Source organism: Cyprinodon variegatus, unplaced genomic scaffold, assembly GCF_000732505.1.
Source record: "Cyprinodon variegatus isolate N-32 unplaced genomic scaffold, C_variegatus-1.0 Scaffold17, whole genome shotgun sequence".
In the NCBI taxonomy this organism is placed as follows: Eukaryota; Metazoa; Chordata; class Actinopteri; order Cyprinodontiformes; family Cyprinodontidae; genus Cyprinodon; species Cyprinodon variegatus.
Genome location: NW_015150470.1, coordinates 2,509,442 through 2,531,083, shown reverse-complemented (window position 1 = coordinate 2,531,083; position 21,642 = coordinate 2,509,442). Strand labels below are relative to the sequence as shown.

The following is a 21,642-nucleotide window of genomic DNA, read 5'->3' as shown; positions in this document are numbered from 1 at the left end:
CTAACAGCAACATGACCAACATGTCAGACTAACAATCAACATATACCGAACCTAAAACTGTGACCACGAAACCGTGAACCGAAACATGGATTGTGTGAACCGTTCCACCCCTAGTGGAGAGCGAATGTAGATTTGACCAATCAGAGGCCTCCTGGCTGCAGCACTGTCTGCGGTCACCTACAATTTGGAAGAGGTGCAGCAGTGTCTGCGGAGGGGCGGGGGGAACATTTGCAATCACTGCCACACACACGCAGACGACCTGGTTTGGAAATGTCAGCCTGAAGAGGCTGAACCTCACTGGAAGTGAAGCATTTTGGCAACTTATCCAATCAGAGCTCTACTCTCTCACTGCCTTCTTCAATACACTGAGACTCCAACCTCAGCAGTGATTTCTGAAAGAAGCTAACAGGCACCGTTCTGCTGCTCCAGAGCGGATGAGAGATTGCGTTCAAGAGCAGAGAAACAGCTGTTTGATGCGCAACATACCCATAAAATCAGGAACATTTTAGCGCATATTTAATGCAGTTTACTGACTTAATTTATGAAGTTTGACATAGTATATATACCAATAATGTAACATTACTTAACTAAGAAGGTTTGGCCTCCATAGTATTAAATGAGAAATTGCCAATGCTGCACTGTTATAATCCTACTGGATGAACTTCCATGTTCCACCTGTGGAATCCTTTCACCAGGTGAAATCAAAACCGCATTCCTCCTCCCTTTATTGAATGTTCAAGTCACACAAAAACTTCCACAGCTCCTGTTAAAGGACCAGTTCAGTTCAGCCCTGAAACGGTCTGTTCTGTGGGCTGGACTCACCGGGACAGGCAGAACTCCAGGGTCTTCTTCAGGTGCTCCCTTAAACTGTCCTGGCTGTTGTCAGGCTGAGAATCACTGCCTGTTGACAGAAAGACACATTAATAAATAAATAATACATAAAAAACAAATAATTTTATAAATAATAATAAAATAGAAAACAGTACAGAAAATTAAAATTGAAGGAAAGGAACAAGGAATGTGCAAAACAGAAATAAACAGTAAAAATGAAGTGTGGCTAAAATTGGTTTGTTTTTAAATGTCTACAACGCTAGAGGACAAGCAAAACATAAAACCCCTGTACTGATCTTATCTGAAATAATAATGTTAAGTTCTGATATTTTTTTTTAAGATTTCTGTGAATCCTTCCTGACCTTTAAGACCTTAAAAATACTTAGAGATAAAAGTCTGCCGACAGACTCTTCCTGCTGAGACTAATCAAATTTTAATGCAAAAAATTGTTTTTAAGTGGCCACTTTCCTCCAAAGAATGAATAAAATAAAAGCCAATAGAGGATGAGCACTGCTAAGATGAAGCAATCTCATTTCAATCATCTGGACTCAAACAACAGCAACTGCTACACAGGTACTTCAGCTCTAATTACTTAACGACTTTTCTGCTGGAGGACAACCAACCACCTCAGCTGAGAAAACAACAACTTGGGTCATTTTACTGCATAATTACATCTTAAAACCTCACAATGATAAAGAGAAATGCACACGCATTCCCAGTGACCTCATCTGAAATGCTGCTGGTATTGATTCAGGCCGATTCATTTCACCAAACGGGCTGCTTCTGTCTGGCTCTGAGTGTCACACCTGTTGGACCTTAAAGGCTGTGTAGACATAAGTGTGAGCTCTGAAACCTCACAGAGCCGCTCCTCTCTGACCAGCCCACCTGTGTCCCCTGGCTGCCCAGGCTCGGGGTACTCTGTGTAGGCGGGCTCGGAGCCCTCCAGTGTGATGGTGGCAACGGGGGCCGGCTCTCCTAGCATTACTGGTGCTGGTGGAGGCTCATCTGGGTCAGTTAGCTGAGGCTCCTTGTAAGCTCTGTCCTCACTGGCTTCAAAGCCTGTGGCGATCGACAAGGGCAGGTGGCGTTATTGATAACACAGAGGTAAATACTCTCAGCAGCCCCCAAAACCTGCTCTATCTGTGGTCCATCCAAACATGGATATATATTGGTAAATGTAACTAGCTGTGATACTCCCTCAAAATAAAAAACAAATCATGTGAGCACAAACAATACATGAAAGCAAAATAAACAATGTAAAGATGCATCAGAGAATCATTAAGTCAACAAATGTAGAAAATGTCCCTGAATAGGCTCTGATCAGCAGGTCAAATATGGAAAAATATTTATTTATTTTTAAGTTCTGTTTAATTCAATGCCTCCAAACTTCTAATATATAAGCAAACAGAGTTTTTAGATGAAGGTTGAGGACATATTGCTTCAAGCATTAATTAATAGTTTTCTCAAATGCATCTCTACAGCAAATGTAAACAATGAGAAATAAATGTACGTGTTTAGGATAAAGGAACTGAAAATTTGATGGTTTAAAACTGAGCTAGAGACAAAAAATGGTTTTTAAGTGTCAAGAAAACTAATTTGGGTTTTCTGGGGAGGATTTTCCAGTTCAAACAACACTTCGCAACCACGGTAAAATAAAAAGTTAACCTTTTCTTACCTAAAATTCTCGCTTTTCTTTCAAATTAATCTGGATTCACTTCCTTTTTAATGCATACAAGAAGAATAACCTATAAAATACTGAAAGAGCTGCATATATCCCAAGCAGGCAAGACACAAATCGCAGCCACACAGCAGTAAAGCAAGCCAACAGAAAACAAACAGAGTCAACCCTGGCATTAACGTGCCACCCACATCATTTGATTGGCAGGTAATGGCTGTGGAAACTGCAAACTGCAATGTGCTTCCAAACAACATGGTGGTTTTCGCAGGTGATAAACCTGCTATTAACTGCCCTGCCACAGCATTGCAGTCATTTAAAGGTAAACCACCGCTCAAGCTTTTCTAATCCATAGAAGTGAAGCGTTTAAACACCTGCAGAAACTTTACTCTGTAACATGGAAAAAAATGACGGAAATGGGTGATTTTAACACAGCCATACAAACACAAGTCAGTAAGTAAATGGAGTTACAGAGCAGACAGATTGAACCTCACCTAATGAGCCTACAGGAAACCATGACTTCAGGTTGCTTTATATCATACCAGGATGTGGGAAGACCCCATTTAACTTCATTTTTTTTTAAACCAACTCTTTAGTTTCTTCACAAATAAATTGAATACAAGAGCTAATTAGTGATTATAGATTAGACTGTCAAAGGCTGACAGCACAACAATTCGAGTTCAGACATACACAGCTCTTACTCTGCTCTTTTCTAAAGGTTAGGGAGGAAACTAATTCATTCTGACACAAAGAAGCATATTAACTCAGCTGTCATAAGTTTCCTCAATGTAGGAAATGAAGGAGGACAATGAGTCGATCCGTGTTGGACCAGAGCTAATCAATACGTTCTCTGTCTTTGTTGCATCTGCTGCGGCTGAGCCTGGCAGAGAAAATTACACTCAGCGATTATAATGGTTAATGTTAAGGAAATGATGGCTGGAATATTCATGCATCCTATTAAATTAGGTATAAATGATTAAAGATCTGTTTTACTCATGACAAATGTGACTCCAGGAGAGGAAGACTGGAAAGTATAAATAACCATAAAGGTGAATGAACTGAGATTGTGGCTTTGAACTTGCTTTTTATATATATCAAATCCATGTCACCTCCTAACTTCAAATAAGATGTCAGTACTAGCATCTCAAGATTTAAAAAAAAAAAAACCTGCCTTTAGTGACAACTCTTTAAATGACTCCAGCTATACCCAAAAATAGCTCTAAGGAATCAGTCTGAATGGACTTTTCTTCAAAATGTCTGCCTGCTTGAGCTCAGATTTAAGATTCTGTCGAGTTTCTCTTGTGGTACCAGCCATAAATTGTTTAGCTTGTTGCACACATGGTTCTGGGGTATTGGCTTATTTCTGTCCATTTGTTTCTCCTACAGGTTAAAACCCAAGAAAACAGATTTGTTAAGGGACTTGTACTTTGATTATTACCCTGAACCTTCGTGGTGTAGCTTCAGGTAAATATAGAGCAGTTCTCTGTGGTCATTTACCCCATAGAGAGGCACTGGGTGGAACCATGGAAACACTTTTTATAACTAGGAAACATCAATAGCATTTTCTCCCCATCAGAATTCATGTATTTTGTGTTAAACTGTAAAGCATTTTTAACCATCTACTTTTAGCCATATGTAAAGAAAAGGAGCTAAACTCCATCAGTCAAACCACAGTCAAACTCATCAGGCTCCATAAGCAAGAAGACAGTAGGGCTGTTCCTGCAAAACTCTCTGAGGTTAAAGAATTGAAAAGTTCCGTACACTTTCAGTGATTGCTGCAATGGGTATATTGAATATAGTAGTTTAATAACAAAAATAATGAAAATCCTAGCTTTTTAACTTTCCTGATGGAAGCCCGTTTCCATGATAAACAATCCTACAGTTGTCACCGGATTATCATCTGATTCAATTAGAAATCATTGACATAACACGTTTATGCCACAGTAGAAAAATAAAAAAAAACATTGGAAAAAGAAATAAACAAATGGGGTTTTAAGGTCTGTGTATCTTTTAGCATCATGTTTCAGTCATATCCTTTTAAACTCCTCTACAGTTTGCTCAGATTTTCATTTTGCAGCATCTGTGGAAGCAGATGGAGCAAATTTTCCACTTAAGAGGAAGACTTAAAGATTGATGTGCTTTTTTGTTTTGGGATGTTTTCAACTCCTGTTAGCTTTCTCCAAACTCAAATTAATTTGTGTTATATTTGTCAAAGGTGCTGTTTAAGAAACATCAGCTACAGTGTTAGGAATAACAAATTTTCTTTTATCAGGAACAAATTTCTTATTAAGTTGTAGGATGAGGAGAAAGACCGGGTGAAGGTTTTCTGGCCGTGTCAGCAGGTCTCATTTACACAAACAGCAGCAGCAGTCAGAGCGCACACGACACACAGCTCAGGGTAAACACGTCTAAATGGGGGATGAAAGTTCAGGGTAGCATAAAGGAAAAAAGCCTGAACCAAACTGACTGAACCCAAGAGCAGCCAGGTCCAGGACCTGAAAAGGTCTTAAACTAGTGGTGCCCAAAAATTGAATCAGGTCCTACAAGATCACCAAGAGTAGAACTTAGATGAATTTCCAGTAAATAAGCAAAGCTTGAAATTTGTTGTAAAATAGAACTTGTTTTGTTTCTTTTACAAAAGAATAAAAATAAGAACTGTATTAGTCATATGGCTAAAATGATTTAGGCTTTATGATCAAGATGACTCTACAAGTGACTATAAAAACTTGCATTAAGTCATCACTAAACAGTCTAGTACAGAGGTCACGGATTAGCGGACCACAGTATGGATCCTGACCCACCTGCTGGCTAATCCGTACACAACACGATTTAAAACATTTATAAATTACTACATGTTGTCTGAGGACAGTGTCTATTAGGGATGGGACGATTTATGAAAACCGTCAGAATCGTTCGGTTCGACTGTCTCTGTTCGGTTTGCGTGTGTTTCGTTCGGTTCATGCGCTGCTCCTTTTTCTCATAGGCGAAGCGTTTACACTCCAGAGCAGAAGGTGGCGGTACTGCGACCAAAGCCAACCGCCAGTAGTAAACAAGAAGAAGAAGAAGCGAAGCAGCTTAGCCGGGTGTAGCAGAAAAAAATCAGTTGTTGTGGAGAATTGTGTCGGACTGGCGAGTGGGAAAGAACTGGAGTTGGAAGACGCGCCAGCAGCACTTTATAGGTCTGCTGTATGGGAGCGCTTTGCATTTAGAGTGACCTACGATGACGGCGGAAAGAAAGTTGTGGATAAAAGTGCAACAGTGTGCAAGCATTGTGCAACACGTTTTGTTTATGCTAACAGCAACATGTCATGCTAACCCCGAAATCCCTCATACTCCGTCAGCAACCCCCGCTGCGCTCCAGACCGGCTGCTCAAATCAAAGCCTACAGCCCCCGCTGTGGCTTCGTCCGCTCCCCTCTGAGTTCCTTGGAGATGGTAGAGAGCATGTAACCTGACAACAGCCAGATGCATGTGGCGGAGCGAGACATGCATCTGGCTGTTGTCAGGTTAGAGAGCATGCACCAGATGATTAAACTCAAAGCAGCAAAACATACGGAAATGATCCAGGGTTTCCGCGAATCATTCAAAATAATTACAATCCATTATTTTTAGGGGGATTTTTTCATTAATTTCATAATTTTTTATGGAATTTCGGTGTAACAATCAACATGTATCGAACCGAACCGAAAACCGTGACCAGAAACCGTGAATCGAACCGAACCGTGGATTTTGTGAATCGTTCCACCCCTAGTGTCTAAACGTCACTTGCGCCGCTTCTCCTGTTACCCCGAAATCCCACACCTTCACTGCTCTGCAATGCTCAAGATCGCCTGCCCAAAGCATAGCATACAGCCTCCGCTGTTTCTCCCTTATTGCTGTGCTCCGACTTATCCTCAGAGCTCGAGGAGAGTGTGCAGAATATTGTCATTAAATTTGTTGGAGCGAAACATGCAGAAATTAACGCTTAATTTAATATGAAATATTAAAAAAATCCACATCAGCATACAGCATATATGCAGTTTCCAATGGAGATGAGAAATCTGCTTCCTGGTCTTTTGAAGTACCAATAGTTTACATCCAATCTTGTAAATAAATGGTGTTTTTTGAAATATAAAAAGAATTATGATCCAATTTTTAGTTACTGATCTGTTGTTACTATATTTTAATTTGACAAACCGGATCTTCTTACTGTCATTTTTCCTGCATGGTGCGATTGCAGAAGCAGATCTTGACCTGGCCGGAGCGGAGTGGACCCTGAACATTTAGAGTATGTTTGGCTAAACCTACTGCTATGAAGCAGGATTCGCCACCATGAACAGAATCAAAAATAAATATCGATCACGAATGAGCACCTTGATATGTGCTTCAGAATTGATTGATCAAACCCAGGTTTAAAGCCTTGCAGGGCAGCATAAAGCCCACTTCTCTTATTAAGCCATTAAAAAATAAAATAAAGAAAACAAACGTTCAGTTCAGGTGTTTTATAAAACATGTGAATCAGGAAATTGTCTATATACCAAACTGAAAGACTAGTTCAAAAAACACTTTAGATTTTAAAATGGAGAAATTATCTATTCTCTTTTAATTAAAAATGTAATTATGGTTTCATGGATGCATTAAAATCTAATTTTATGTTAAATTCTGTTTTAAGTAACAGATTTTAATTAAAAGTGTCTCCGGACCTTTACTGGTTGATGATTTTCTTTATTCTGACCCAGCTGATTTTTAATTGGTTACCCCTGGTCTAGTAAAACATTAGAAAATATTTGTCTAAAAATACGTCTACCCATTATTTTATAGAAACTTTATTCATCAAGTACATCAAAATGTTCTACTATGCTGCTAAATGTCTACTGTAATGATTTCTATCTGTAATATTTAAAATAACAACCATTTATAAATTGATGGAGCTGACAGAAGGAGAAGAATCTGATCAGGTTTTAGAGTTCCCAAACTCTTTAATTGGTTCTAGAGTTATTAAAGGAAGAACAAGTCTTTTACATCGACTTGACAAAGAGTTGACAGTTTAAAACTCAATGACCATTAAAGAAGGAGTACCGAGTAATGTGCCACTGCAACTAAAAGAGCTGCTAGTAAGAGCAGAAGACATCTGTAAGCGTGTATCCCAAAGGGGCGACTGACCTTCAGGGCCGGGGTCGGCCGAACTATCGCAGCCTTCCTTCCATGGCTGCAGGGCAGCAGTGGTGGTGGTGTCAGCAGTCCCGCTGGTGTCCAGGCTAAACATGTGGTTGGCCCATGCTTTCGCATTGGGGTTGAGGTCTGAAACCTTGGCTGATTCCTGTGGGAACAACACAATCTGGTCAGAGCAGCCAGCATAAACACTAAACCCTCTGTGTGTTACGTACTATAGCTATGATTGTTTTATGCAAATATGATCATATGAAATAGACTACAATAATAGCTAGAAGCATTCAGGTAAGCTCACATCCTTAACTTTGATTTAGTAAATAAACCATCCAACAATTATGAGGAAATTGCACAAATGCCAAGAGAACCTCAGATCAAAACTGACTGAAAAATAACCTGATCGGTGTTACAGTTAAACCATTTTCATTCAGCTGATTTAGCAAATAAAAGACACTGGGTTGCTGGTCAGAACAGGTCAAACTTAATTTACAATACTGTATAATATTCTATGCATATAGAAGTAAATACAAAAGGGATATTATTCCTATAAATTTGAGTTTTAAACACATTTGATATGATACTGTGTTTTCCCAGTGAACTCTCCACAGTTCGAAGGATGAAGCCAACAAATCTCAGGGACTTTGTGTTGGAGCCGATGAGCCAAAAAACCACACAGTATCCTGGTGTAACTTATTGCTCACTTGCACAGGATTTTGTTTAAACCCTTTAGTGACACAGTGCAAATAATCAAACAGGGAGAACAGAAGCAACAACCTTTAAGTCAAGATTCAGAGGAAACCTGAACAGACCTTTATGGAGAAAGACTGATACATAGAGAAACCTTCACCTGTTGAGAATATGAAACAAATCAGTCTTTTCAATAATATTTTAAACTAACCATATTGCACGTTTGTTTCCTTTAACAAGTGAAGCTAAAACAGAAAAGCTCCAACCTATGGGCATAACTGACAGCACCATCTTGAAGCCCATCAGTGGATCAGACAAGGTTGTGGTTTAAAAAAAAGCCTTTATGAAATGAAAAATGTCAAACAGTTGTGTGAAAACACAAAGATTACCATCAGAGGAAGCATAGGTGACCTCCTTAGAGGTGAAGGGATGAAGAGGAGAGATTTCTCCTCATTCACCAAATACAAAATTAATAAAAAAATATATATAAAGTTGACAAAGATAATGTTATGTTATGTTTGGAGGAGGAGCCAAGTACACAAACAAACAGAGGCTGCTATTTGCAAGCATGAAGTAGATCAGTCAAGAAAATGTTTTCTTCCACCAGCAATCCAAATGAAGGTGGATATTTCTCAGGACTGAGCCAAATAAGAGAAGATGTTCGTTGGCAGCGTATTTAAATAGCACTTTTTGTAAAGGGTGGCGAATAATAAGCAGGCTTAACTTACTGGGGTGCCAGTTTGTTACATCTCAGAGTTGCAGCACTTCTTTTAGGTTTCTCCTGATTGGATAAACCGCAATATAAATCTTGCTGTTATTATTGTTCTGTAACGTTATTATTGTTCTGTAACTTTTGGTTCCCTTAATGACCATCTAAATCTCAGCTTTTCTGTTTTTAACACTAGTTTCATATTCCTGAATTTTAGGAATATAATTTAATAAAACTAAACAGAAAACAAAGCAGAGTAAAGTTAAAATATATTTACAATTTAAGGTTCTGAAAATATGTTAGAAAAACAGAGGTGCACCTTTTCTGAGATAAAGGCAGAAAAGTCAATATGGTTGAATAGAAGTCTCATCAGACTAACATCATCTGACTGGATCAGCTTCAAACGATGGACATTGTTTGTCTGAGCTGCAGCTAGCATAATAGGTTTGCTGATCATACTCACAGGAATGAAACAGTAGTTCAGTCTGCATGCCTCGCAGCCAAACAGACCATAACCCAGAGCCGTGGTGAGAGCCAGCGCATCATTTAACTCCTCAGGCACCGAAGGCCAAGAGCTTCCTGTAGTACAGGAAGGTGGTAAAAAGCTCCACTCCACCCAATCCATGATTAAAACTCAAAAATCAAACATCTGCTCCCAGCAGGTCGAGTAAGACTTCAGATCATCCCTGTGTGCTTCCAGGTTTAAGCCGGGCTCCTGCACGGCCGCAGCTCTCCGATTCATTCTCAGGAAATCACAGACACAGCCACGCTCCGTCTGATCCAAGCTGCTCCGTCGATTCAACAAATCTGGTGACAGTACTGAGGCTCTGCTGCCCTGGTGGGCAAGGCTGACGTTGCACAAGCTGAGTGGCTGCCTCCTCCTGTTCAGCATCCGTGTCTGCTTTTGTTTTGTCAGCGTTGCACTGAGTCATTCTCCAGGAAAACAGTGGAGAAGTCCGTGGGGCATTGAGGCGCTCCCCTTGGACACAAGCGGAGCCTTTGCATATACTCGAGCTCAACCCCAGGGCGTCGTTCCAGCTAAGCCAGTCCTCGAAAGTCTTTTAATGGACTACTCTGTTAACAAGCTGGGAGTAAAATCAAAAACACAGTGAAACCAGTTTTCCTGTGCAGTACAAACACGTTGAAACAAGAAGCTGATTCTAAGAAACAGAGTAACAGAAAGGGAGACAAGTCTGACTGGACGAAAGTATAGTGATGCTTCAAACGCTGCACTGTCAGATCATCCAGGATGAGTCTGACCAGACGGATGCACGCAGCAGACTATGCTAATGTTTCGGCCCAGCTCCGACGCAGAACTCCCACTCCTGTCCGAGCTGGCTGCCATAGAAACCCCCTGCTGACATCACCGGATGTGTTTTTACCGGGCATTGCGTGACCTTTAGAAATTTTAAACGTTCCCGTTCTTAACGGAGGGCGTAAAGGTTGTCTGCTGCCCTGATTGAGAGAGCCTGTGTGTTTTGTAGAGAACAGACGAAGTGACTCAACAAGCACCGTGAGCAGAGAGCAGTTATCAGTGTCATCCGAGGGCAGCTGATATAGCACTGCGTTTATTGGCCCTGTTTTCTAATGGAAGCAAGATTAGCTGCCATGGACAGAAATGGCAAAGATAAGAGAAGCATCTACAAACAGCTGAATTTGAACTAATCTGCTTGTGTGCAAACGTCAGGGAACACCAGAGCTCATTATGAACTGAAAACTGCAGGCTGGGAGGGGGCCACCTTTACATTAGCTGTACTTCCACTCCTTTTCAGGAACAAGAGGCATTCTTTTTTTACAAACAAAACCTATGGACAAGCAGAATGTCTCTTGGAGAAAAGCTTTCAGTTCAGAAACAAAAGGGGGGAATAGTTGACCCAAATCAAAGAGGGATGTTAAGGGAATCAGATTGAGGACATGGTAGTGGCAGCATCTTGCTGTGGGACTGTTTTTTTTTTCTACAGGTGCTGCTGAGGCCTTGGAGCAAGTGGTCAAAAGAGAGGCATGTTAAGGTCAATTTCCTAACATCTGCAGGTGACTTAAAAAAATCAATAAAAAGGCCAACATTAAATTCCTGTAAAGACCTTTCCAAACCCTGACCTGAACCCAGGAGAAAATCTCTGGACTTTGCTTTAAGGGTTCTCTGTTCAGAAAGGAATCAAAATACTTTAACCAATCCTGCCAGGCCATGTATCCAGCCAGAATTATGCCAGAAGCAAATTAAAATGCGTGCAACTGCACCAAAACGTGGTAATTTAAAGACACTGGTAGAATATATTAATACAGGAGAGACTGCATTTAACCCGACTGATGTGCATTAGAAAAATATTCATGCCTTCTTATGCACAGAAAAATTATAAAGTAATCCAGCAATTATTGTTCTACCCACCATCTAAAACAATCGGCTTTGTCAAGCTGGGCTCTACACACAAAAAGCAAAAAAATCCTAATATTTTCCCCTTTTTTGAGTCGCAAAAGTCCAAATCAGATATAGTAGATCAATCCGTCAAACGGAAAGATTAACAAAGCTATTTGTTTATATGTTAACAAGAACAAACAAACCTATCCAAATATTGACACAAAAAAAAAAAAAAAGTTTACTGTTTTCCTTAGACCGATGTTGAGGATTAAAGGTTTTCTCTTTAAGAAACCTCTACAGACAATTTGACAATTTAACATCTTTTAAACTACAGTTAAACTAAAAACCAGAGGACACACTTGACAAAAGAAAAAAAACGCATGCTCCATTTTTTGACCAACTTTCTTCCCTCTTTTTGTCTGATCTAACTTATAACGGCTTTGACTTGAACACACAGGAGCTATAAGTAGGTCACCGTCAATTACCCTATGAGTTTCTAACACACAAGTCCACAGTATATGTTGTCATGTATGGGCAAGAGACTAAATATGGAATGAGATGGACGAGCTTTTTGGACAGAAGGACTAAATGTCAGCAAAATGAAATGGAGAAATTAATATGAATTGGCATTGATTTACAGAAAACCCAGAGTTGACAAAACAAAACATATACTTAAAAAAAAGTTTAACATGTGATTTGAAGATAAATTAGCAAAGCAATCTTCATGATTGACTTCTGATTTATTATTATTTATTATTTTGATCAGATTCAATGAAGACGTGGTGGGTGCATCTCCCTTTTTCTAAAATACTCCTCTTAAGCACCTATCAGGTAAAATCTTGCAGAAATGGAAAGATTTTCCTACATGTTCACTGTGGAGCTGAAACTGATTCAACTGAATATGTTACAAACCCAATAAGCTGTACTTTGGTTCACTGATTGCTTTTCCACCAGCAGCAGCTTGTAATGAGACCTACAGCCTGCAGCATTACCCCACCAAACTCCATCAGGGGTTAGTTGCCCCCTTTTTGTTTCCGCTGCCTATCTTTTTTCCAATCTTGATCATGTGTGTCTGAAAGTGGAAAAAACTAAAAAGACATGCCCTTTCCTTTTCCAAATTTGCAGCTTGCATGGTACAAATCCTTTCTATGTCAGAGGGCAAACCAGTGGAGTTTTACTATGGATGCACAATCAATTAATTGGATTTGCAATAGAACTGCAATTTAACAAAATGCATATATAAAATTGCAGAAGCACTCAATTTGCAACATAAAAATATTTAACATTATACATGGGGGGGGGGGGGACAATACAATAAAATTGCAATATTGGTTTCAATTGCAAAAAAAATGCAATTGTAATTTTTGTGAAAAATGTTATTATTAGCATTATTTTTACTCATTTACTGAGTTTGAAAACATTTTCTATTCCAAGTAGCCAATTAAGAGAACTATTTGTACAATAAACCACACCATCCACAGGCCTGATCAGGAACAGTGGTCCCCAAAGCACAAAACAAAGTTCAGACCAGATTAATGGAGTAAATACTGCCACAGCAGATTTGCCATTAAAGTTCTAAATGTAGGCTTTTAATGGAACTAGAACAACCGTCCATTCAAGTGCAAGAAAAGCACAAACAAATGAACTCCACCTCTAACCAACCAGCGGCTTAAATGATACCATGGTTACTTGTTAGAGACAGTTCCCCAGCACTTGGTTGTATATCGTTAGGACGTCCCGCCCATAGCGCCCATTTTTAGCCCAGTCAGTCGCTGCAGATGTCGACCAAGTGTTGCCATCAATCAAAGCTGCAGCTCTATGCAGCTCCATGTAGGCTAGTCTATGCAACACAAGGAGGCTTCTGAGACTATAGGCGGATGGGGTACCCAGACAGAAAGGGGTAAAATCTGAACCACTTTGGCACAAACACTTTTTTAACCCTCTACATGTTTAGGTTTCAGTTCCATCCTGAAAGCAAATAATGTAGCTGTATGGTAGGTCTACATCAGAACTAAACAACATCTAATTTACAATAAACAAGGAACCAGGTAGGCTAAATCAGACACCGGATATGAGTCTTCATTAATAACAGAAGTAGCTGTTTTTTGGCAAATTAAAAGTTCTGCTATCTGTGTTATCTGTGTTAATTATTATTCCACCACTAAATGAAAAAAGTAATAATTTATTATTATCTAGAGACTATTAATAACAGGAGGAGAAATGCAGCTCTAGACGAGCCGGGCATGTGGTGATGTCACAAGTACGCTTCTGTTCCAATTGACCCATATTTATGCTGCACGCTCCCGTTCTCACCAAATCCATACTTTCTAGTGTTCTTCTCAAGAACATACATGGCGAGGATTCAAGTCCCTATTCACATTCTCATGAACTGCGAAACAGCCAGAGACTTGTCCTTTATACGATGGTGGATGTGACTTTGTTCGTACTGTACATTTTATTTAATTAATGCCATGACAGTTTTGGCATTAATAGTTTATTTTATAAAAATGACCATATTTTGCAAAATAGATTAAATTCAGTCATTTGAGATCAGCTGATAAAATCAACATTTATTAACATTAAATTAACCAAAATTCAATATTATTCTAAAAAATAGATAGATAGATAGATAGATAGATAGATAGATAGATAGATAGATAGATAGAATATTTATAATATTTTAATTTTGCTACTAGAAAAATAATTATCTCTAGTTTTATGTATTGAATTTAATCTTTGTGTTATGATGAACTGGAAGGAATTTATTAAGAGCAAAGGAAAGACCTCGTCATTCAAGCGTCATAGTTTTCAGGTGTAAATATTGCAAAACATACACGACGGTTGCTCTGTCCTTAGATATGAACACTGGGACTAACGTTTCAGTTACCTGGGTATTGATTCTGTCATTTTATGTAAATAAGACCGACACCCCTTTAGTTCCCACACCATGACTGTAAACATGCTTCAAAACAGCAACAGGTAGGGGAGGAGTACCACTGCATCGTACGTCAGGAGAAAACCCTTCATTTTTCAGTTTCTTTCCCCAGGCTGTCAGTCTTATGAACACTTTAGAAAGACTGGATCAATATTTTACAAAAGAGCAACAAAAAGCCAACCCTCTTAACTCTGGTATAGAAATGTAAATACACAAATCTGTTCTCCTTATTTCTATATTTAAATTTAAATATCTTAATTGAAATCCAACTGTAAAGCAAGCACTTTTATTTTGCTTGCATGTACAGACTTTGCAATTAAAGTCATTTCATCTTAAATCTAATGGAACCATCAAAACGAGGTTTACCTTAATACAGAGATCTACACAGTTTCAAAGGACATAAGGAGAGAAATAACAGACCATTCCTGTTATTTAGCTTTAGGTCTCTAGCATCAGTCCCTGAGGATAAACAGTATATTGGCACTAACTTCAATATCGGCTGATGTTGGTCATTTTATAAACATATCGGTTGTGTTTCTATGGGGCCAACTTTAATGATCTCCATTTTGGTGTTGTTTGTGTTTCTGCAGGGGGTTAGCCATGTGCAGTTTGTTTGATGTATGAAAGCAATAGTAATGCAGAGCAGGATTATAATATGTTTAACTAAGGTGGAGAAGCAATTCCAGGGGTGTTTTACTTCAGCATGTCGAAAGGGGAAGGAAATATATACAAGATCAACAAATATCAGTTGTCAGCCATACAAAATAATGTTAATACCAGAGGTATTATAAGTGAGTATTACTGTATCTCATCTTATTTTAAGGGTAAGATTGCTGATTTCATCAGCATATAATCTTATTTACCTACTCAAATTAAGGATAATTACTCTTAATTTAAGAATACTTTTTTTACAGCGATGCCTTGAGATCGTGTGAATTGCATGCATTGCTGCTTTCTCCACCTGCGATCCATTGTTAAAGTTCTGCGGGTTTTCCTCATATTTTTGATTTACTAATGTGTTTTCGGTTAGTTTAAACTGAGATGTCTGCTCACAAAAAAAAAAAATCTGTATTGGTTTACATCAAACCAGAAAAATACTTCATACAAAAAAATGAGAGCTTAAAAATAGATACATTTAAAACTTGCTTAAAGGTTATCTTCTTTCTTTAATCTTAAAAACACGGCTTACGTTAACCATAATATAATCACATATGACTGTGGGTGTTTTTTTAATAAAAAAAAAAACTAAAATCATCTGCTGAAGCCTCAGTTAAACGTGTGCTTGATTGTTTAAGTAATTAGTTTGAATAGAGCTTTAAAGTTAGAGACAATACTATTTTTTCACTTTTAGCCATGAACGACAACATGTATAGTCGTCAATTTATTCCAAATATCATAATTAATCTAATCCTAATTATTTGACGTCACCACATTCAAAGCTCAGGAGGCACGGGGGAAAAAGAAATCAATGGCAGTATTTAATCGCTGTTGTACGATTAAACCAATTATCTCCAAAAATAAAACAGACAGGCAGCAGATTACATTATGGGCTGTTAATAGAGAACACTAGTATGAATCTTATAACGTAAAGGATGTTTCTAGCTCATCAACCCAAAGTAATTTGTTAACAGCTTCTATAACGGCTGTTTCCTAAACATCAATGATCAAAGTGAAGGAGTGACTGATGACTGCAGCAATGCCTCGTTGGAGCAGGGTGATAAACTATTGGCTCAGACCGAGCCTGATGAAACCCTTTCTAAGAATGGTTTCTTAAATAATAACAGGCTGAAGCTTCCCCTCCATCAGTGTGACAGAAGAGCCGGACCTTGATTTATGTGATGAGCAAGACCCACTGCGCACTTCAACTCCTCCAGACGCACCCACCAAACAACCGAGATATCTGGGTTTGGGTGATTTCACATTTCAGCAGAAGCCACCACGACGCAGAGATGTAACATAAACCTTTTCATTAATATTCTGGTGAAAACCAATGAGATATCTGTAAAATATTAAATGTCTTAGTCATAAACAATATTAACTGCTCAGCAGTTTTTACAGAGTTGTTTTTAAATTTTAATCTATTTCGCAGTCAAACATTCATTGTTATAGAATATTTGCTTCGAATATAACTGCAGATCCAAACAAAGTCCCCCCCCCCTCCCCCCAACAAGTTCTAAAATCATACTTCTCCATAACAATTAAAAGATTGAAGAGTTTTAGATCTGGAAAACTAGATCAAACTGAACATCACTTAACTATGTCATCTTGACCAACCACTGTTGCTCTCTGCCCATAAAACCAAATATACAAACTTTATAACTTTTCTAGCCAAGCTCAAACTTTCCAAGGGCTAAAAAACACATTAAATAACTCTGCTTCAAACTCTGGTTTAGTCATATAATCCAACAAATGCTGAAACTAAATTGCAAAAATTGTTTGCAAACTTGCAAAAATTCCTAAATTCATATAAAGCATGGTGTTGATTAGCAGACATAAAACAACATTCTGAAGGGCTTTTCGGTAACCTTGTAGTGAAAAGGTTAGATGCTACTTTCCCTTCCTACTAGCTGCAGTCTATTAAGGTTTCTGTTCGTCTCACAGTCACAATCTATAAAGAAACAAACACTTTAAATAACCTTCTGCTTTGCTCAATTTAGGATGCACCGCTTAGTTTTCCTCGTCTCCTTGATAGTTTAACAACAATCAAGGACTCCATAACTGGGATGAAAAGTGGAGCTACAGCCTCGAGAAAGGAGAGAAATAAAAGCAGGTCACACTTCTTTAGTTACAGGAGCAGCCTCCTCATTATGAACCAAACATTCCTTTATAAAGCACCATCAGTGTGGGAGATCAGCACTGATTAAACGCCCTTAGAGAGCCCAGCACAATGTGGAGATAACAATACAGGCTACATAACCATCCCAACATAACAAGGGTTTAACCTTAACTACTGCACAGCCTCTATTGTCAGGCTGCAGATGCAGCAGCTGCACTTTATCCAATTGCTGCCCCAGTTTTACCTCCACGGGTTGGTTTATTGGAAACAAACTGCTTAAACTGCCAGAGGTGAGACCAAATTATACACCTTTGTTTCTGCTACTGTAAGCTAAAACGAAAACAGATTTACTACTACCACTACTAGCAAAGCCTGTCCAGACGGAGGGAAAAAACAAAACAAAAACTCACCAAATGAGAGTTCTCTTTTGCCTCTTGTACTTGCTGCACCTGTGGTTCAGCGACAACTTTCGTGTCCTGGTCAGAAGTCATGAGCCGTCTGCTTCTTGGCTCCTCAGGGAGAAGTCTCTGTGTCACCAAGTAAGCTTCAGAGGGAGCAGATGGAGACAGAAACACGTCAGATTAGAACAGTAATGTTTGTCAAATATCAGCTGCCACGCGTGGGCAGGAGAAGCAGGCTGAAGGGCAGTGACCCTCAGAGACAGGGATGTGACACAGCGGCGAATAGTTAACATGTAGGCTTGATTCAGGCCTGCAAAAAAGGAAATAAAAAATATTTTAAAAGTTAACCGCTAAAAAGGGATGTGAGCAAGTACTTGTGATGATAAACTGGTCAAAGTTGGCCTGAACCACTAAAAAAACAAAGCATGCATGAATCATTATTTTTGCTTAGGACTTAGCTATTTATTAGCATTTTGTTTACATATTTTATGTAAGGACCACGAGAAAAAGAGCCTAAGCTCTAACACTAACCCTGTTTAATTATAATCTTTGACCTTTGAAAATGGGTCAGCTCTACTACCAACCAAACGAAGTTCGTCTATGAGAGGTTGAGAGTCTAGATCCTTTCCTCTGCCTACATTGCCCGGAATGCTATGTAGTTCTAGATCAAAGTTTAGAGAAATAAAAGAAAAAATCTAAATCAAACATATTTTCTATTGATAATGGTTAAGTGTCTCTTTTCATATTGATTGCTCAGCCCTACTTTTGCTGGGTTTTTTTGTTGTTTTTTTGTTGTTGTTTTTTTTAAGTGGTTCTTCCATTAAAGAATCTCTAAATGTAAATATAGCTAAAAAATATGAATGTAATAATTACAAACCGCTTAACAGGTACTGCTTTAATGAAGTAGCTCGTCTAATAGCGGTAAGGTTTTTTTTTCCTGTGCTGTAATCTGATTCGAGGAGCTTTACAGTGCATGCAGATGATGACTGGTGAGTTTATCAAACACTTTTAGTGTTACTTTTATTGTGATAATTAAAAACCGATACCAATGCTGATTTAAGAATAAGGTATATGACTAAATGTCTTCCTATGTTTACAATCCCAAACGCACCTTCGCATTTTGCATGACACTGAGCACTTTACCATCTCTGATAAATGAAAAGTTAGTTGAAAACTACACTATCAGAAAACAGAGAAATAAGGCTTAACATAGTTTAGTGATGTCATCACTAAAAAAATAAACATCAAATACCATATAGTAACTATTCAATTGCATTATTTTTTAATGTTATCTGACTGCCATCCTTATGCTTTGGTTGATGAAGATCATCCTCCATTGTGACATCTGTTTATTTGTTTCTCATGTTGTTACAGACCTCTCTCTCTGTCATGCACACAGCTGACAGAACCAGCAGACTTTATATTAATTAAAGGGAAAGGACAGCCCCCGTTCCTAAAGGTGGAAACACCTTTTCTCCGGGACTTGCTGAAGCTGTGTGGGACATGCTGATAATCCTGCTCAACAATCGGTGCCTGCCTGCGACACGAGCTCTGATTGTGTTTGCATACAAAGCAGAGAGAGAATGGCATGGCTGTAAAGCTGGTGACCTTTGATCCACATAATGATGATACACAGCCAGTGTGTCATCCCACTGATATGAATGGAGCTTGGGAAAAGGCATACATTTATTTTTATCCCAAAAATGAATGCTTTGAGATCCAGCTGTGTAAACAACTAAAGCCGAAAAAAGATGGAGAAAACTCAGTTTGAACTTTTTTTTAGAACTGTTAAAGCGTGTCTTAAAGAAGAAGACATTTAAAATTTGACCAAGAAATGTAAATAAATAATTGACTTGTTATTGTAAATTAATAGTTTATTTTAATAAAAGTTTTTAATCTGATTAATTGATTATGTCCCCTGGAAAGAGTTTCTTTCCGTGTTGACACCGTCCAGTAGAGGGTGCCACTGTTCACCGTTAAGCGGAGCCTAGTATTTGCAAGGAAAGTAATGCTGTAGCTGAAGCACGCAAAAGCAGAAAAAATGAATTAATCAACAGTCCAATCTGAGATTATTTACAACATTCATTGGTGATGAGGATGCAAAATACAATTTGATGTTCTGTTTGCAAAAGTAAACACTGGATAAACTCCTTAATTTATTACCTAAATAGTGCCCATTTAGCCATGCTGCAGTGTGGAGCAGCGCAACTTCTTTGCTGCGTTTGAAGGTGAGGATTTTATGACAGAAAGGTTAAGGGCATTATGCAAAACATTTGTAATATGATAGAAAAGAAACATGCCTGCATTGAGTACCGTAGATTAAGGCGACTTTTGTTAGTTTATGCAATTCATGGAGCCAGCTTTTAATGGTCCTTTCAGAGCAATCGGAATCACTAGTTTAAAAGCACTTAACAGCACAAAGTCTCCCCCACCAGACAGAGAGCTATATAACAGTTAGCATCCTCTTCACTGAAACAGTGGCAAATTGTCTGACAGTATTTCAGTGCGGCATACACATGTTGGTTTAATGTCTCTGTATTTTGGAAAAGGACTGAGCCAATAAACTATTTTTTTAATTCAGTTATTTAATGAGTAATTGTTATATCTACTGAATAAGCTTAATGTGTTTAATTTTTTTGTTCATTCAGTCAGCATTTAATACAGCTTGCACAATAAAATCTTAAAATGTGATGCTTTACAGCTTATTTAATACAGCATATAAAAAAAATGTAGCCCCCACTGGCATCCACTATGACTTTATTTTTCACCAGAGCATTACTGGATACTTATAGTAGTGCAGTGTTTTCCATTTCTCCTCCAATGTCAGATGTTCCATCCTCAGAATTTGAAGTTTCGAGAGGAATGCCCATGAAAGTTTAAAAACAAGTTGGTCAGGAAAACACCACCATACCAAACATCTGCATTCATGGTGGCTGCTAAAAAAAGCTTGATAGCCTTTCTCATCTTTATGTGATATTTAGTCAGTCTTACACTTAGCATTTCAGTGTTTGAGATAAAATGTTTGAACACTGCTTACAAACACTTAATACCACTAGGACTGAAACAATGAAATTATTGTCATTAATCTATTACTGGAATAATCATCAACTTATTTAGTAACTGATTAATTGTTAAATGGAGTATAGACTGTAAAACATGCCTTTAGCTGACAGAGCAACCAATTTAGAGCAGTAATTATATCAAAATTGTAAAACAAATCTGTAAACATTTTGCATTTAAGATTAAAAAAAAACTTTTTCGTCTGTCAAAGACATGAGCGCAGAACAGACACCAGAGGCTGCAGACACACACTGTGCCTCTCTCAGGGCAGCCATGTTAAATTCTAATGCAAATTAACAATTTATTAAAGTGGGAAAATTATCCAATTCAAGGGAAAGTTTTAAGTGACAAAAAGGGGCAAACGTTGCTGCTTGGCAGAGGTTCTTGTGCTCTGGTGCTTTTCTAGTTTCTAAATCTTCCTTTTTGTTCAACTTTTAAGTCAGCGCCTCCCTGCTGTTTTTAAAAGCACTTTAAAAATTCTGCTTGGCTGCTGCCAAAAATCCCTGGAGTATCAAAACGTGCAATGTTGCCGGACAGTAATTCTGGAGGAATGGCCTTTGAAGCCCTAGATTACCCTCAGATTATCCAAAAACCAGCTAATTTAGTGACCGAGGTTAAACTAGGGTCAGACAATACACTGCTGGTGTACCTTTATCAGAACTCTCTACACAATAAGCATAATCACAAAGAAAAGCTTGGAATTAGATAAATATCAGCCAATGTTTATGAACCTGCCTGGTATCCATTTGGAGATAATGGCTGTTTCAAAACAGCAGTGAGAGTTTTTTGAAGGAAACTAAAAGTTTTGGTTTTTTTATTGCCAAAAAAAAACAGCTGGTGACCAAAAGCAGCCCTTGTACAAAGACTGGGTTAAGCGATGCAGATGGAAATGAGGAGTTTATTGGGTTTTTTCCCCCCTTATTGGCTGGACCTCTAGCTTATCTAGCTTGCCGTTTCTCTCCGTCTTATTTCTTAAATATTAGAAACGTAGGGCTGGGTATTGTTCAAAAATTTTCGGTTCCGGTACCAATACCGATACCTTCACTTCGATACCGGTTCCTGAAC

At 38.5% G+C, this 21,642-nt stretch overlaps 1 protein-coding gene across 1 annotated transcript in view; it reads right to left on the bottom strand.

The window, feature by feature from the left end:
• Positions 1-21,642, bottom strand: part of larp4b (La ribonucleoprotein domain family member 4B) — a 49,744-nt gene that overhangs the window by 21,845 nt on the left and 6,257 nt on the right. Inside the window, exons 2-5 of the mRNA XM_015387110.1 lie at positions 17,527-17,660; positions 7,648-7,804; positions 1,717-1,890; positions 823-901 (exon numbers count right to left, since the gene is read on the bottom strand). Coding sequence (XP_015242596.1) covers positions 823-901; positions 1,717-1,890; positions 7,648-7,804; positions 17,527-17,607 — 491 coding nt within the window. The 5' untranslated portion in view covers positions 17,608-17,660. The remainder of the gene's footprint in view (positions 1-822; positions 902-1,716; positions 1,891-7,647; positions 7,805-17,526; positions 17,661-21,642) is intronic.